General features: G+C 41.9%; 1 protein-coding gene across 1 annotated transcript in view; it reads left to right on the forward strand.

Annotated features, from left to right (window-relative positions):
- Positions 1-752: 752 nt before the first annotated feature.
- Positions 753-18,263, forward strand: part of ATP10B (ATPase phospholipid transporting 10B (putative)) — a 113,609-nt gene continuing 96,098 nt past the window's right edge. The window contains exons 1-2 of the mRNA XM_045887531.1: positions 753-1,027; positions 2,024-2,218. Coding sequence (XP_045743487.1) covers positions 753-1,027; positions 2,024-2,218 — 470 coding nt within the window. The remainder of the gene's footprint in view (positions 1,028-2,023; positions 2,219-18,263) is intronic.

An 18,263-nucleotide genomic window follows, 5' to 3' on the forward strand; every position in this document is an offset into this window, starting at 1 on the left:
TGAAAAAGTGCTCAGTTTCAGAAATCACCAAATGGAGTTGGAGAGGAAGGAAAGGGTCTCCCACCCTCACCCCCAGTCAACTACATTAAAAAAAAAAAATGGGGTCCACGGAATGACATTCTGTACAACCCAGTCACCTCAAGCCAAAGTTTCCTAGGAAAGAAACTGTCTTCTCCGTCCTACCTATTACTCTCATTTGAGGTTCTGACCATAAATAACATTCTCCAAAATATCAGTACCAGAAAATTTTAGAGCTAGAGAATACCTTTCCCTTTAAGATACGGTTCAGCATACTTTTATGTACTATGTAATTCATTGCTTACAAAAAGCTTGTGAAAAAAGTAGAATAAGACTAGTTTTCCTCATATTACAGTGAGGACACTGAAGACTGTGAAGGTGAAGGGACAGCTCAGTTTTAGGAACAAGCCACAGATAGCATTCTGACCTCTGGGGGTCATAGCCCACAGGGCCATACTTTTCCTGATAGGCCTAACAAGGTCATCAGCACCCTCCCCGTATCTTAAATGCTTTCATGGTACTGATCACAGTGCTAGTTGTATATTATTTTTATGATTATTTGCTTTATGTCTCTCACTCTTGAACATATGGTTTATAGGGATTGAACATATTTGGCTCACATTGTATCCCAGAGTCTACCTTGGATGGATAGGTGGACCAGTGGGTGAGCCATGTTTTCTTCTGACCATGGCAACTTCCTGTGTCTGTTTTCAGAGCCTCGCTTGCTGCCAGAAATGGCCTTCTCAGTGGACTCATCTTGGCACCGGTGGCAGTGGCGGGTCAGAGATGGCCTCCCCCAGCCTCCATCAGAAGCCACACCACTGTTGTCCCAAGACAAAAGGAGGCAAAGCTACAACCTGACACAGCAGCGGGTCGTGTTCCCCAACAACAGCATGTGCCACCAAGATTGGGCCGAGGTCTCCCGGAAATACTCCAGCAACAGAATCTGCACGACCAAATATACCTTCCTCACCTTCTTGCCTCAGAATCTCTTTGAGCAGTTTCATAGGTACACAACCACTTGGCCAAGTAATATGTGCTTTAACCAAGTATTTGCCAGTATTTCTGCAACAAAGATGCTGCCCTCTGGGCCACATAGCCTTTAATACCCAAATGCATAAACCTTGAAAAGACTTGTCATTCATTTGCTCATTCATTCATTCAATAAATATTAGATTCTACTCTGTGTTAGGCCATGCATTAGCTGCTAGAGATACATGAGGGGAAGAAATGAAATTGTCCTGACTGTATTTTCTAGTGAAAGAGACAGACGTTAATTTTAAGAATTATATAAATTGATATAAAATTAGAACTTAGATAGATACTTCCAAGGAGAGGTATATGGTGATCTTAGAGTGAATAAGAGGGAGATCTGGCCTAGTTAAGAAAGTCAGGAAAGTCTTGCAGGAGGAAGTGATAATTGAAATATAACCTGAAAGAAGAGAATGCATTAACTGGGTAAAAACAGAAATCAGGAAGGGAGCCAGGGGAATGTTCCTGCCAACAGACCTTCATGTGCAAAGGCATAGTGGCAAGAAGGAGCAAGATGCACTTGAAAAACTTAAAAATGTAAGCCATAATTTCAAGATAATACATGCAAAATCATCTTTTATTTATAAAGCAAAATATATCAATAGATATCATCCTAAATTTTGTAATTACTATTACAAGCTATCATTTATTGAGCAACTATTATGATTGAGAACCCTCTACTGTGTATGTAACAAATATTATCCTTTGTAATATTTATATGAGCTCTTTAAAGTAGTTAGTACTATCCCCATTTTATACAAGTTGAAACAAGCTCCAGAAGGTCACACAACTAGTGAACAATTTGCATTTGAATATGTCTGGGATTTGGCTTCCAAGCCCTTACTATAATTCCAGGTGACACTGAAAGAGAATGTCATTTTTGTTGGTAAAGGCCAACAGTAGGGAAGAAATAGCGTGGAAAGTATATTTTCCTCTCCATGGTTTTCACTCACACTTTGCTTGCTCCTTCCAGATGGGCTAACCTCTATTTCCTGTTCCTGGTGATTCTGAACTGGATGCCCTCCATGGAAGTTTTCCACAGAGAAATCACCATGTTACCATTGGCCATTGTGCTGTTCATCATCATGGTCAAGGATGGCATGGAGGACTTCAAGAGACATCGTTTTGATAGAGAGATCAACTGCTCCAACATCTGGATATATGAAAGGTAGGAGAAATCATTCTTCTGTTTGCTTTCTTGCCAATAGGATATGCAAGCTCATCAGCATTTTCAAAGGATTGGTCTCTTTTCTCACATTTTATTTTCTTAAGTTCACTTAATTCAGTGATTCTCAACCTGGGCAGTTTTTCCCAGCAGGGAACATTTTACAATGCCTGGAGACATTTTTGGCTGCCATATAGGGAAGGAATTTGCCAACGGCATGTAGTGGATAAAGGCAGAAAGATGATGCTAAACATCTTACAATATACAGGATAGCCCTCCACAACAAATAATGTCAGTAGTGCTGAGGTTTAGATACCTTAATTTAACATGTGTAAACACTCAAATTATTAAATACAAGAATGTTCCATTATTAAGAGTAGGGTTGAAACCTCAAGAATTGATGTCTAGAATTGACTGGATCCTCTTGGGAGACCAAGTTTAAGAGCAGCTCTTTGGAGAGTGACAGGCAGTGTCTCCCAAACAAGAAAATGTGTAACACTTTTAAAGCATCTGAGGCTTCTTGTTTTTAAAACTTAAGCAGGTAGGTTTTAGGACCTAGAGTTGGCACACCTGTTCTTGGCTGCCTGAGTGGAAAAGGAAGATCCCCGTGGGTGACGTCGATATTCCAACAGGAGGAGTCTCAACAGGTAGAAGGAAGTGGCCTGGCAGGTGTACACCTGTTCTCTGCAAGCTTTTTCCTTGTCATTTCTCACCTGGTGTTTGTAAACCAGCTTTTTATTTTTAATTTTCCTTTTGAAAGAAGAGAGAGAAATTTCCAGCAGAGAAGGCAAGTAAAAGATGTCAGGGACATGACTCACTGGCAGCTCAACAATGGAACTGATTAGCGAAAAAACTCTTTTACGGGGAACTCATGTGCCGTGCTATGAGAATTAAAGAGACGGATTGAGCAGAGATGAGAAAGGAAGGGAAGAAAAGGTGGAAAAGGAAAGAAGACAAGAAACGAGTGGTAGTCTCCAACCTGCCCTTTGAAGGACCGTCCTACAAAGAGAATCCCAACAGGCATTATTGTGGGAATCAAATTAAGACCAGCAAGTACACCATGTTGTCCTTCATACCCAAGAACATCTTTGAACAGCTACACCGCTTTGCTAATCTCTATTTTCTGGGCATTGTGGTTCTGAATTTTGTCCCCGTGGTCAATGCTTTCCAGCCTGAGGTGAGCATGATACCTATCTGTATCATTCTGGCGGTCACTGCCATCAAGGATGCTTGGGAAGACCTCCGGAGGTACAAATCTGATAAAGTGATCAATAACCAAGAGTGTATCGTCTATAGCAGGTAAAGCAAAACCCAGTGGGGAATCTTGTGGGCCTATAGCTCTGATCTTTCTGTGACTGTTGCCATTACTGCTACTGTTTATAGAGGAGATGGATTAGGGAGATAGAATTACTTTATTTCAGTGAAGCCGTTTAATTCTCCACAGTCAGAATTATGATCTAAAACCAAAAACCAGATTTAAAAAAAAAAAAAAAAAAAAAGCTTGAATCCGTTGTTTATTTTTTTAAAGGATTTATTTATTTATTATTTATTTATTTATTTGAGAGAGAGAGAGAGAGTACAAGCAGGGGGAGGGAGAGGGACAAGCAGATTCTGCACTGAGCGCGGAGCCCAAGGCAGGGCTGATCTCCCAACCCTGAGATGATGACCTGAGCCAAAAACAAGAGTCACGCACTTAACAGACTGAGCCACCCAGGCACCCCTTGAATCCACTGTTTATTAAAATTAAGAGGTCTTTATTATGTGGCATTTTCTTTGGTGTTCCAAATATGTTTAACATTTAAGAATTTTGCATAAATTCTCATCCACTGTTAGTCCAGTGTGACTATGAGCACACTGGAGCATATTTGGAGACCTCTGGACAGAAGAGGCATGACTATTTTTCAGGAGAGCAGTAGAGCATTGAATTAGATGAACTGGAACACACTGCCTGAGTCAAATCACTCATTAACTACATGATGTTAGGCAGGTGACCCAACCTCTCTGAGCCTCGTTTTATCATCTACAAAACTGAAACCTTTCCTGGGGTGATCATGAGAATTGCATCATCGGGAAGTGTTTAACACTATGCCTGATATATAATAAATGTTCAGTACGCAAGCTGCAATTGCTTTATTTTTCAAATGTAAAACTCATGTTAGCTCCATCATCAAGGCTTTCCTTAAGATTTCTCTTTGATGTTGTCCCAACAAAAGCAAAAACGGTGAACCACCTGTCTTGCCACATTATTTAAAGTAATTTTAGACATGCTGTTGTTTTACAAAGGTTCCATTGAGGGTTGTTAGGGACAGGACATTCTCTCGGTCAGCCATATCCATATCTCTCTCTAGTGAAAGAGAGAAAGATAAGAGTTATTGTAGGTCTTAACTTTATGACTGCACATGCAGCCAACAAAGAAGCAAGGGAGTCAAGTCTGGGCTTACAGAGCAACCGCCCTGACTGAGCGCTTTCTGGGCTAGCAATCCAAAGCCTTTGAGGACTGAGTCCCTAGCAGGGGAAGGCTTGCCTTCTTGGCAGATAAGAAAAACGTCCATCTCTTTCAAGGAGCACCATCCCTCTGACTTTATCAACCCCAACCCAGCGGGTGTTCTGCAGTCCCTCTCGTCACTCTTAGAAGTGCACAGCAGCTATTTAGGGGCTTCCTTCCAAGGAGGGGTTCTCTTCCCCAGGGACATGGAGGGTGACCAACTTGGAGCTGGCTGATGGAAGGGTTTATAAGAGACCATTGAATACAAAGGACTCATTTGTCTCCAGGGCACCTCTACAAAAAACTCAATGCCCTCCCTCAGCATCAGATGTGCTTCTGGTCTCTTTGCTTGCAGGGCCACTGTTCCATGTCTAAAAAGCTAATCTGAAGCGTGTGTGTGTGTGTGTGTGTGTGTGTGTGTGTGTGTGTGTGAGCAGCTAAATCTAATTGTCTTGATTGTTAGCACACTGAACACCTAGAGATGAGATTTAGTCATTCCTCACCTTTGAATAATAAAATTATAAAAAGGGAAAATAATTGTCAGGTTGCCTTTCTTTGAAGAGACTGTCAACCAATGCACCCCATCACTTTTTGTTTGCTACTTTTCTCCTTTGTTGTTTTTCTCAGAGACGACACACAGTGGTGAGCCAGGAAACTGGTTCTTTAGGGAAGAATGAGTGTGGACCTCAATTAGCCTGATCCTATTCTCCCTGATCTGCCAGAAATCCCCTGCCCTAAGCATGGGCCTAGAATCATGGGCCTGTTCTTGGGGATAATCTCAGTGTTGATCAGACCCTAGACTGACCTGGGCTGGGAACTGGTCTGACACAGGCCAGGCTGTTGTTCTCTTCTCAAAATAGCTTCCAGGGAACAGGGAAAAACCGAGGTGATAGCAATCCTAGCAAAAAGAGACCTTGGTCCACGGGTTCACTGGCAGCGAGGGACATAAGAGGTTTTATAGTAGCAGTATTTCCCAAAGTGTATTCAGTGGAATAATAGTGACAAAGAGATGGTCCCTGAAAAAAAGACATTCAGGATCAAAAAATAATATATTGGCCCTCCTAACCCATGTTCCATGAGGGAACTAAGAAAAGAGACACAGTAAAGAAATCTGCCCATCCTTAACTCAGTGTTGTTCCAAACTTACTTAACCTTGGAGATTTTTTCTAACATATATTAACATCTCAGTTTGGTGAATTTTACCTTCTTCAATATAGCAAAATAATTGACTACAGGGCCAGGCAAGTAATTAAATGAATGAAACAGACTAATACAAGAAGAAAAGATACAAAAAGACTAATACAAAAAGAAAAGATACAAAAAGAAAAGCAATATTATCTGTGTACTAATAAATGGGAACTGATCTTCAACATCAGTGCCAGGATGAGCTAGGGAATGGTGAGCACTGTGGCAAACAGGGGGACCCATGTTCTCACATCAGGAAGCAGAGCTGGGCACCATGTGGAAATATAACCTAGTATTGCCAGATTGTCTGAATTTTATTAAAGGAACTTAGAAGTTAATATTTTTATATTAAAAAACCTGATATTTAAATGAAATAATCTAATATAATTTTTTCAAATACTTCATGCCTATTTTGTTTGGCTTGAAGTTCTTATTTTGCCTGTGAGCCCCTAATTTGCAAACTTTGCTTTAGTATCTAGTCCTAGGAATCTGGAGTCTCTGCAAAAGAATAATTAGATTCTTCTTTTGGATTCATCTTCAGTGAGAGAACGTCTTAACCTCTTTGGGCAGTGATGGGGTATGACTTTGAAGTGAGACTGCAAGCCTGGTATTCAGTAGGTCTAAACTTGAGGCCCAGATCTGTGACTGACTACTAATAATAGCTTAGAAAAGTCATTTAAATCCCTGGATCTCAGTTTCCACCTTTGTAAGACTTGGGAGTCAGACTAGATCTTGTCCTGTGAAATGGGCTCTGAAAGAACAGAATCTACAACCAAATAAACTTGAGAAATAGGACATATTTGATGTTTCTCTTGAATCTAACAATGCACGTCAACATAATAAAAGTCCTAGGAGGACCCTCCCTAAGTAACCTATCCAATTTTGTTTAACTCAGTTTGTCTGCTGAAATACTCTCTGCTGTAAAGAGCAGAAACCAACTCAAATTTAAACAACAAACAGACTTGTTGGTTTAAGTCACTACAAATGTTCTGCAGTGGGCAGGTGATCAGGTATAGTTCAGTCTGCATTCTAGATCTAGCACTTAGCTGTACTCTTCTTTCAGTCTCCTCTGAATCATCTTGGTCCCAGGCAGACTTCCCTCATGGCAATGAAATGGCTGCAGCAGCTCCAGCCTTCATATCTACATGTGGTAACTCACAAAGGGAAAAAGAAAGGCACTTCTGGGAGCATTCTTGCAAGGTCAAGGAAGCTTACTTTCCAGACCCTTCTCACACCTCAGTGACCCCAATGGGTCACATGCCTATCCCTGAACCAATCTCTGTGAGCAGAAGATGGGATTATGCGAACTAAATTTAACTAAACCACAGTTTAGCATGAAGACAATTTCCCTGAAAGCATATGTGCTACCCAGACAAGATGTAAAACCCAATGTAAAAAAAAAAAAAAAAAAAAAAGGTAGTTTCTAAGAGAAGGGGGAACAGATATTGGAGAGGCCACCTCTATGTACTCAATACCATCATCTTTTTTTTTTTTATGACTTAAGTCTTTTTTTTTTTTAAGATTTTATTTATTTATTTATTTGAGAGAGAGAGAGAAACAGCATGAGAGGGGATAGGGTCAGAGGGAGAAGGAGGCTCCCTGACGAGCCGGGAGCCCGACGCAGGACTCGATCCCAGGACTCTGGGATCATGACCTGAGCCGAAGGCAGTCGCTTAACCAACTGAGCCACCCAGGCGCCCTCAATACCATCATCTTAAAATATTTTTGAACCTAGACTTTTTGTAAATTGCTTTGCCCATATTAACAGGAGCATATACTCTTGGGGACATTCTGTACTATATATCAGTAAGGTTCTTCCAACTCTGAAGTGAATTGATTCTATAAAAGACCCCAGAATAGGAAGCTAGGAAATTCTAGGTAAGTGTTAGTTATTACCTTAATTGATGGATGCTGAAGGACATTTCCTTTTGCCAAATATCGATGACACGTGATAGGATGTCAGGCAAAGAATACAAGATCCAAGAGGACAATTTGTTTTTTGAAAATAACATAAGAGCTTATATCTCAAGCACTAGTTCTATCCATTTTGTCTCAGATTCACACATTTGAGAAATGATGCCTGTGTGTGTGTGTGTGTGTGTATACATACACACGAGTGTAATTGAATACTAGGGCCCTTAGAATTTTGCTCAACCCGATCCCATGCATCATGCAGCCCAGACTTGTTTATACTGTGAGAGACTCCTTTTGCAAACAGCAGAAGCCTTGTTAACAGAATTACAATCCTGTTAGAGCATTTTCTTTTAATATAGCAACTGTGCTTGTGGTCTAAAGGTGACCCATTAATCAGATTTATGGAATGACTTCAAGAAGAGATTAGCTTCAGAATTGTATTAGCTTGCTTTCTCCCAGGGCTCAGTTTAATGAATCTAGGAACCATACCCAGCAAGAGATTTCTATCCTTCCATTAGTAGGCTTAGTAAATTTTTATTTGTATTCAGAAAACATGCAATAAGGAAGCACGGGTGTGAACTGAGATCTAAGATGGGGTTCATCCCCATATTATAATGAAACTAAAGCCCTCCAATGTCTCAGCAGCAGCTGAGCACTCATTTGTTCCCAAATGTTCATTCAGGATCTAGTGACCCTGAGTATACCCCAGGGGCTCTCAGTCCAGTGATCACAAGGAACTTGTAAACAGCCACAGTGTCCCATGCCTATGTACAAAGGGCCACAGTCATTAAGGGGATGAGGTGATGCATCTGCCTGCAGAAAACATCAAGGCCCAGGGAAGGCTTCTCTGAAGAGGTGACATTCCAGGAGGCATCAGAATATGAGCAGCATTTGAACAGGCAGAGGAAACACATTTTAGCTCATAGCCTGTTCATGTGTCAACTAAAGGCTGAATGTGTGACTTCTGGCATCAAAAGACCGGGATCAAGAAATGTCAGAAATTTAGAAGCATGGCTCAGATTAGAAATTTTAAAATTCTGGCTCTTTTACTAATACCTTCTTGGAAGTCAGGTAGCTGCTATAACAGATGCTACAGGAGAGTAGCCGGTCTTCGGACAGCATGGCACTGAGGGCCTGATTTCCCAGCAGTGACCGGCTCTCCTGGGAAGAAAGAAGCCTGGCCTGCAAGCTGTTTTTATTTGTATGTCAGTCGCCTGTCATGCAGAGCCCCCACTGGAAAGCCTGAGAATGCGGAAACCAGAAGTCCTGATCTGGGTCTGCCCCTAACATACAGTATGATACCAGTGAAGCCACTAAAGCAGTTGGGGCCCCATTGCCTCATCTTTAAATAGTGATCATAATCTCTATGGTATATTTTGTGAAAAGATGCACAGTTGACATGCAAGGGGGCTTGAAAATAACAGAGCTACAGAAACAACTATACAGTGCGTGCCAAAGGAGGAGGAAAAATGAGTCTCAACAATGGCATTTAAATTGTGACCTTTTACTGGATGCTTGGCACCAAGGACTTTGGCCTCAGACCTAGGGTTGTCCCAGAAGTGCCACTTACTACAGCTGGGACTATATGTAGTGACTTGATCACTTGAGGCTTCCTTTCAACCTCTGTGAAGTGGGAACAGTACTAGCACCTAATTCTTAGGGTCCTGTGGATGGAATGAGATCATCTTTATAAACTGTTTAACTCCCTGTCTGCACCATAAGTAGTACTAAGTAATTTTTTTCTTAATTTCCAGTGACTTCAACTCTAATTTTTTCATTGCCAGGTCCAGCCTGAGTCTTTAACTTTCATGCTACACTCCCCACACACGCAAGGCAGGAATCACTTATTTTAGTATTGAAAAACAAGGCTCTGCTCTCTCATTTCTATTCTCTGTGGCAAAATTTGAAACCTGAAATTAAGAAACCCCCCTGGAACCTAGCCCTCTTTCCCCCTCCTCCCTTTTCACAGAGTACCTGAGCACACCCACACCAACACCTATATTCAGGCAAAGGATCCAGATGGCCTCAATTAGCCCAGAGCCAAGGGCACTTTGTCCAACCCAACTTCTAACATAGAGCATGCATTAGAATATCTTATTTGTGTAGCTATTAATAAGGCAGCTGTTTGGGACCTATTTCACTACTCTTTCCTCTAAATACTCTTTCCTCTTTCCTTTAGGGGAAACCCAAAGGAGATGAGATGGTTGATATGCAAGGGGTATTTCAGGCTTTGCCAGGGTTATTCTAACATCAAGACACATAAACACACCTTCACTCTAAAACTATCTCCCCAGGTTGCTGTGGGTACTAAATGAGAGCATGTATGTAAAATGCTTAGCATAGTGCCTGACACTCAGTAGCACTCAGAAAATGTTAGCTAAAATATTGCTGAAGAGAGTTCTCTAATCTTGATAGCCAGGAGTTGCCAGGAGCTTGGCCCAAGGGGATTGAGGAAGAAATGCCATTGGCTGGCGTCTGAAACCACATGAGAGAAGACAAACTCTTTAGCTAAAGAACTTGAACTCCAAGCTCTTGAACGTAACAAAATGCGCCTGAGGGAAGAATCTGAAAAATGCAGACAACAGAGAAACATCTAGTGTCACCTGAAGCATGACCGTGAAAAGCACCCCTGGCAGGAGTTTACAGATCAGCAGCCCATTGCGTCCATCCCACACATCTTTGCTCTGCATTTGGCATCAGCAAACTAGGCTCGGCTCTGAAGCGTCAATTTTACAAGCACCCACCCTATTCCCACTGCCTCCCCTGAGCTCACAGAAGGCCATAAACTATTTGGGCCAATTCAACTTGTCATTTCAGGATGGAATGCATTAGGTCTTCTCCAAAACTCAATGAATGGAAGAGTCATAAAACAAGAACCCAGGTGTCCCTGAAGCTCTGCCCTCATGTCAACAGGCATGATTTATATTTTGGCAGGTGAGGCTTTATAGCTTCTGTTAAGGAGCTCACAGTTCTAAAAGGTGAGGCTCCTATTTTCAACCCAGCTCCAGTTGTTTAGGTCACCAGCTTCTGAGGCTTCATCTGCTTCATACCTCACTCCCAAACAGAACCAAGAGACCACATCAAGCCATGAAGCTCCCATGGCTGTCACTTATATGTCCTGGTAGACACACCTATGTCACCTTGTGCAAGTTAGATAACCTTTCTGGGCCTGCTTTCTCATCTGTGAAATGGAGATAATGGTAATAATAAAAGTTGTTTCATTATTAGGCAGCTAAATAGTAATGTAGCTTAAGTGCTGGACTGAAGGTAGATAAGCATATTATATTGTGTTGTGTTGTATTGTATATTATCAGAAGTCTCCTCCAGTGAGTCCATAACCAAAAGAGATAGATTGGATGTTAAAATGGCTAAAGGTTAGGAAAAGCTTCCCTTCTGCTGCCTCATGTTCAAGACAAATCTACACAGAATCAGTTACTAAATATTTACCAAACACTTCCGCATATGCTAGTCATCCCCACCAGACCCTATGTAGGAACAGAAATATAAGGCTCAGAGGTCATCCTAGCTCTCCACAATTTTATTACATTGTTGAAAGTAAAAGATACATCAGTTAGGCAATAAGACCACAGTATATCAGGAAATGGGGCAACAAGAGGTGCACCACTGATGTTCAGTGCCCAGCCGTGAAGTGAAAGGTAGCATTTGGATATGCAGAGGCTCGAGGGAGGGCATTTGGGGTAACATCTCATGCCTTTAGTACCTCCAGGCTGCTTCTCCTTAATCTGTGAATGTGACCTTGATGGATTGCCCTCGTGAGTCTCTTGTCCTCAAGCATGGTGTTTCCATGGCCATCACTGCTTTGTGCCTTTCCGTGCTCATTTCTGCTTTCTATGTGTGACAGTCACGTGCACAAAGAGGTCAAGGAGTGGACTACCCCTTGGAGCTTCAGTACAAAGCTGGGACTCTCAGTATAAAGAAAGACTTTAATAAAAAATGTGACTGGTTGTGTTAGGCCTCGTTGGCCTCTAGGTGAGGTCACATTAATACATATACCCCAGTGATACTTAGCCCCAAACTGCTGATTTGGGACATGTCCTCCCACCCTAATTTCAAGTCTCCCCAGATATGCCCAAGCATCCTTAGATATAGGGAATATCACAGTGTCCCCCAGTATTTCCAGCCAAGGCAGAAATCAAGGTATCCCACCACTCCTCTGGCCTCCACTGTCCCCTTCTGGTACTTTTCTTAGTCCTATAAGCCTGAAGCCCTGTCACTCTGGTCTGTAGCTGACAGGTGGATGCAGAGGGCAAGGAATAGCCAGGCAGGGGGCACTCATGACCCAGGCTCAGGCTGTCTTTAATATAACTGCTTTAGCTTCTGTTCCATTTCCTGGAGCCAGGTCAGGGACAGAGGCCACACAACCCTTTATCCCTTTGTCCCTTTTCAAATCTTCTATACCCTCTTGCCAGTTTCCTCCCCCGGGGTGGGGGGTGGGGGGGGAAGAAAACACCTCATTCATATGAGATGATAAAAATAGACTTACACTGTCTCTAGTCTACTGTCTCCACAGCAGTGACCCTGTTTGCTCCAAGCTAATAATAACTACAATGATAATCATAGCAGCAGTAAACGCCATTTGCTGTGCAGTCATTAAACACTTCTCATATATTATTTTAGTTAGCTCTCACTATAACCTATAGAATATATTTTAGTTGTCCTATTTGATAGATGAATAAATTGAGGGTCAGACAGTTAAGCAGTGGATTCAGGGCAACACCACATGTAAGAAATAGTTCCAGGTTTCAAATCAGGCTCACTTGACTCCAAAGCTTTTAACCACTCCCTGGTACTGCCTCGCCTCGACACACCACTGGCAAAACAGTTGGGCATTACAAGGATTCCTGAGCCAGCCACAGGGCCCTGGGTCTCTTCCTTGGCACCATGGAGAGGGTAGAGGTTCCAGTGCAAACTTTGTTACTGTGTACCTTGGCCAGGTCACTCCTAGCCTCAATCTCCTTACCTGAATAATAGGAATAGAACTGAAAATCCATCAAATCCCTTCAGTCCTGATTTGTTGTTTGCTTGTTTTTTACTAAGACTTTATTTTTTATTAGAGCAGTCTTAGGTTGGTTCACAGCAAAATTAAGGGAAATGTGCAGAGATTTCTCATATACCCCTAGCCCCCACTCAGGCGTAGCCTTCTTCCTGATCAACATCCCCCATCAGAGTGCTACATTTGTCACAATACATCATAATCACCCGAAGTCCATAGTTTACATTACAGCTCACTCTTGGTAGTTATATATTCTGTGCATTTGGACAAATGTATAGTGACATGTATCCATCACTATCGTGTCCTACAGAATCATTTCACTGCCTTAAAAATCCTCTGTGCTCTGCCTTTACATCTTCCCCCGTCCCACCCCGTTCCAACCCCTGGAAACCCCTGATCTTTTTATGTCTCCATAGTTTTGCCTTTTTGGAATGTCACATAGTTGGAATCAAACAATACGTAGCCTGTTCATATTGACTTCTTTCACTTAGCAATGTGCATTTAAGGTTCCTCTCTGTCTTTTTGTGGCTTGATACCTCATTTCTTTTTAGTGCTGATTAATATTTTCATTGTTTGGATATACCACAGATTGTCCATTTACCTACTGAAGGTCATCTTGCTTGCTTCCAAATTTTGGCAGTTATGAATAAAGCTGCTCTAAACATCCATGTGCAAGTTTTTGTATGGACATAAGTTTTTAACTCCTCTGGGTAAATACCAAGGATCATGACTGATGGATTATGTGATAAAAGTATGCTTAGTTTTGTAAGAAACTGTTGAACTTTCTTCCAAAATGGCTGTACCATTTCACATTCCCACCAGCAATGAATAGGGGTCCTTATTGTTCCACATCCTTGCCAGCATTCAGAGTTGTCAGAATTCTGGATTTTGGCTGTTCTAATAAGTGTGTAGTGGTTTCTTATTGTTTTAATTTGCATTTCTCTGATGACATATGATCCAAAACATCTTTTCATATACTTATTTGCCAACTGTATATCTCCTTTGGTGAGGAGTCTGTTCAGCTTTTTTGCCCATTTTTTAATTGGGTTGTTTATTTTCTTATTGTTGAGTTTTAAGTTATTTGTATATTTTGGATTACAGTCCTTTATCAGATGTGTCTTTTGTAAGACACGTATTTTCTCCTAGTCTGTGGTTGTGTTCTCATTCTCTTGACATTTCCTTTTGCAGAGCAGAGGTTTTTAATTTTAATGAAGTCCAGCTTATCAATTACTTCTTTCATGGATAGTGCCTTTGGTGTTGTATCTAAAAAGTCATCACCATACACAAGGTCATCTGGATTTTCTCCTATGTTAACTTCTAAAAGTCTTATAGTTTTGTGTTTTGCATTTAGGTCTATGATCCATTTTGAGTTAATATGGGGGAAGAGTGTAAGGTCTGTGTCTAAATTCATTTGTTTGTCTGTGGACATCCAGTTCTAGCACCATTTGTTGAAAAGACTATCTTTGCTCATTGTATTGTCTTTGGTCCTTTGTCAAAGATCAGTTGATTATATATGTGTCTATTTCTGAGTTCTCTCTTCTGTTCCATTGATCTGTTTATCTTTTCTTTCACCAATACCACACTGTCTTGATTACTGCCGTTTGAAGTCCTGAAGTCAGGTAGCAATAGTCCTCCAATTTTGTTCTCCTTTAATAGTGTTGGCTATTCTGGGTCTTTTGCTTCTTTATATCAACTTTAGAATCAGTGTGTCAACATCTGCAAATGAACTTGCTGGGCAGCACTGATTTTAAGGATATGCTTTTCTGGGAGTTTGTGCCAGTAGCCAGAGCCCTAAGTCTTCAATCAGCTGGATGGAGTCCCTCTTTTCTGAACTTGGGGAAAAGGATTCGATTTTTAGAGTTTCCTGTGTTTGTATATTGTACAGCTGGGCCCACACCATAAAAGGCAATCATGGGCATAAAATGGGTGTCCCAACTGCATGAAGGAGAGAGTGCTAGGGCTGGCAGAGCAGGGGGTTAGCACTCACCATGATATTAATAATCATGTCATCGTCATCGTCATCATCATCATCATCAAAGAAGCTTGTATTTATTGAGTACTTACCAAGCGCAAAGCCCTGAGCTCAGTCCCTTTCATGGGTCATGTCACCAATCCTTTCAACAACCCTCTGAGGCAAGCACACACATTACTGTCAACTGAAAAAACAAAGGCTCCACGGGGTTAAATAACTTGCCCAGGGTCACATGGGTAATAAGCTGTGAAGCTGGAGTTCAAACCCACTCTTAACCCCTACACTACATTCATTCTCCCTGGCATTCCTCTTTCACCCTGGGGTAGTAATGCTGACCATTCTATGTCTGGCATTCAAGCTTCTAGAAGGCAGCTCATCATCCTGTTTTGAATAAGAAGTCCCACAGACAACTAAACCTCCTGATAAATCCTCTCTACTCTAGTTCCTTGAAACTCTTTTTGTAAAACCCACACACTTGAGAAATGGAGCCTTAAGCATCCTCTCCTCCCCCATTCCCCTCCTTTCACCTGCTTCCCCATGGCATCCAGTTGGCCACAAACCTCTCCTGCTGTTTATTTCCCTCTTAATAAGCCCTGTCTCCTCTCAGAAAGCCATTTAGCACGGCACCACTTAATTTCTCCTTGAAGCAGAATCTGCCAGATGGAGTCTTCCTCCCAAGCCATGTTGATTTGTCTTATTTTTAAACAGCAGTGACCATCCCATGAAACTAAAATAGCAGTTGGTTCCCAGGTGTGACTCACTGAGCAGGGAGGTGATCAAGAGCATATGGACTCATCCACCTGAGGCAGCTGTTCCAAATGACTTCCTCAGGTGGCACCCAGCCAGCTGCTGGCCACATCTGGGTGTCACTCAATGCAGGGGCATGCTGCTTTTTCACATCAACTGGGTTCAGCCACTCATCACTTCCTCTGGCTGGACCCCCTTGGGCTGTGCATCCTTGCCTTTTCCACAGACATACTCATACTCCTTACTGTTGGGGAGACAAAATGGACCCAGAGGACCAAGAGACCAGCGCTAAGTGGCCAAGTGAAAGAATGAAATGTCTCATTTTTTACCCTGATGTCTCATTTTTTAGCCCCCAAAATTCCTTTAAAATTTGACTCTGATTCTATAACATAACTATGTTTGGGATAATATAAATATAATTCATCAAATTATGTACCAGCTAAATTACTAAACCATATCTCTACACACACACACACACACACACACACAGTTTTTAAAACCATCCCGAAATCATGTTGATTCTGTAGCTTCATTATCCCAGACACGTGTAATAGGCTGTGTGCCTCAAGGCATATGTGCCTCTGTTTGAGGTGCACACTCACAAAGATGGGCAGTCTCTTTCTTGAGGGTATGCCTACAACAGGGACTAAGAATTTTTCCTTACTGCCACACATCATCCTAAGGAAGAGAGCATTAACCTAAAGGAAAGATAGAAGTGATTGTTACTAGTAAGACAGTGACTTCCTTAAGCTCTAATGAATAATAGAAATCAGAGACTGGTCTGACTTACAGCATCTTGGGTGGCTCCCTGACCTCATTATACGTATCATCCCAATGGGAATTGACAACACTCCAGCCCAGCTCACAGAAGTGACTGCTTATAAAAACGCATATGCCATAAGCTCATCTCCATAACCTTCCATCTTCCATCACCTTAATAACCCAGATCCCATAATAAGCAGTGGAGTCCTTTACTAGAAGGAGGAAGAATGAGGGGCGCCTGGGTGGCTCAGTCAGTTAAGCGTCTGCCTTCGGCTCAGGTCATGATCCCAGGGTCCTGGGACCAAGCCCCACATCGGGTTCCCTGTTCAGTGGAGAGCCTGCTTCTCCCTCTCTCTCTGCTGCTCCCCCAGCTTGTGCTCACTCTCTCTCTGTCAAATAAATAAATAAAATCTTTTTATTAAAAAAAAAAAAAGAAAAGGGAAGAATGAGATTCCGTGTTCAAGGATAAGGGTATGTTGGCCTTGCCTCTGATATGCCTATGTATGCAGCAATCCCAACTAGTATTTGCAAATCTTCTGAACCAGTGTGCTCTGGAAGTATTGGCAATCAGGATAATGCTCAGAGTCAAAGGCATTTTCACTAAACTCAATTTCAAATACCAGACAGAGTGTTGAGATTATAGGAATCAACTGATACGCACCATCCCCAAAGGCATTATCTGATAGGACACAGAAGTCAAAGCTGGGGAAGAATGTGTACAAGTTGAGTGATAATCCTTTATTCCTTGGAGCAATCTTGCTGCAATATTTAGGAATTTTTTTGTTTTGTTTTAAGCACCCCCTCAAAAAGAACAACAACAACAAAAGCAATAAGAAGGACAATCTTTCTTTGACCCTGTGAGATTCCTTCTCCCACGGAGAGTATGGGCCATTCCAGTTCCTTTAAGTAGTCTTATACTTGAACATTTAACAGGTGTTCTCAGGGCTACTCTGAAGAAAAAACAAATCCTTCCCTGAATCAGCAGAAGGACAATGAATTATTTGACAGTAATATTCACATCCCTGATGGAGGAGTAGCCACCCTAAATATATCAATAAACAAACAGATAAGTATATTTCTGAAATGCCACTGAGAAAAAAATACAGGGCGTACTGTTCCTATTCTTTACAGGAAAAATAAGTGATAAAATAAGCTGATGGAATCAAAAAGTGTTTAGAAGTGTGTTAAATGTCTTTCCATGGAAAGAAGCACTATTACTAAAATGCTACAGATGCATTGCTCCCCAAATCCTCAGAAGTGGTCTCATTAGTCATTTGGATGATACTGCCCATGGACTGATTATACCAGTGGCTTCTTTACTGTGTTTCTAGAGCCACAGGAACGTGTGGGTCTTTAGCATGGCAAGATGCTCCCCAATACTAATGTCCCTGGTTATCTTATAGACTCAGATCAGACCTTCCCTTGATTGGCCTTCCAGATGAAAGCACACTCATTTCGGGGAATTAGGGGAGTCCTCTGCATGGATCTTTTATGACAAGAACAATAGAGTCTTAGGAGGGCTTGTTTGGAGTTCTCCAGAGGGCACCAGAGAAGGAAAGAAGACCTCAAACCCTCATCCACCTCAGGGACTTTTGTGAAGTCAAAAAAGAAAAGCAAAATTCCAGTCACATCTCTTTTTCTGTGAAAGAGAGTCTTGTCATGGCCAGGGCACCCAGATTCCAACAGAAACAGAAGCATTAACATGCCCAGAGGGGCTCAGCACCAGTGGAGAAAAACAGCGAAGGAGAGCCTGCCTCCCTAGGCCTGGTTGGGCTCAGAGGCATCCAGCTGTAAGCCAGCTGGGCTCAGTTGAAAAGAGCATGTGTAGAATATTGGTTTGGTTCCAAATCCCATATTTAAAGAGGGACATTTCCAAATACAGCCTTAGACAAAACAGTCCACACCTCAGGACAGGTCTTGAAACTGTCATACAAGAGCAATAAAGGGCCCTTGGGAAGTTAAATTTGAC

This window comes from Mirounga angustirostris, unplaced genomic scaffold (assembly GCF_029215605.1).
Source record: "Mirounga angustirostris isolate CCGP_5_RB_7025 unplaced genomic scaffold, mMirAng1.0.hap1 SCAF_7, whole genome shotgun sequence".
Classification (NCBI taxonomy): domain Eukaryota; kingdom Metazoa; phylum Chordata; class Mammalia; order Carnivora; family Phocidae; genus Mirounga; species Mirounga angustirostris.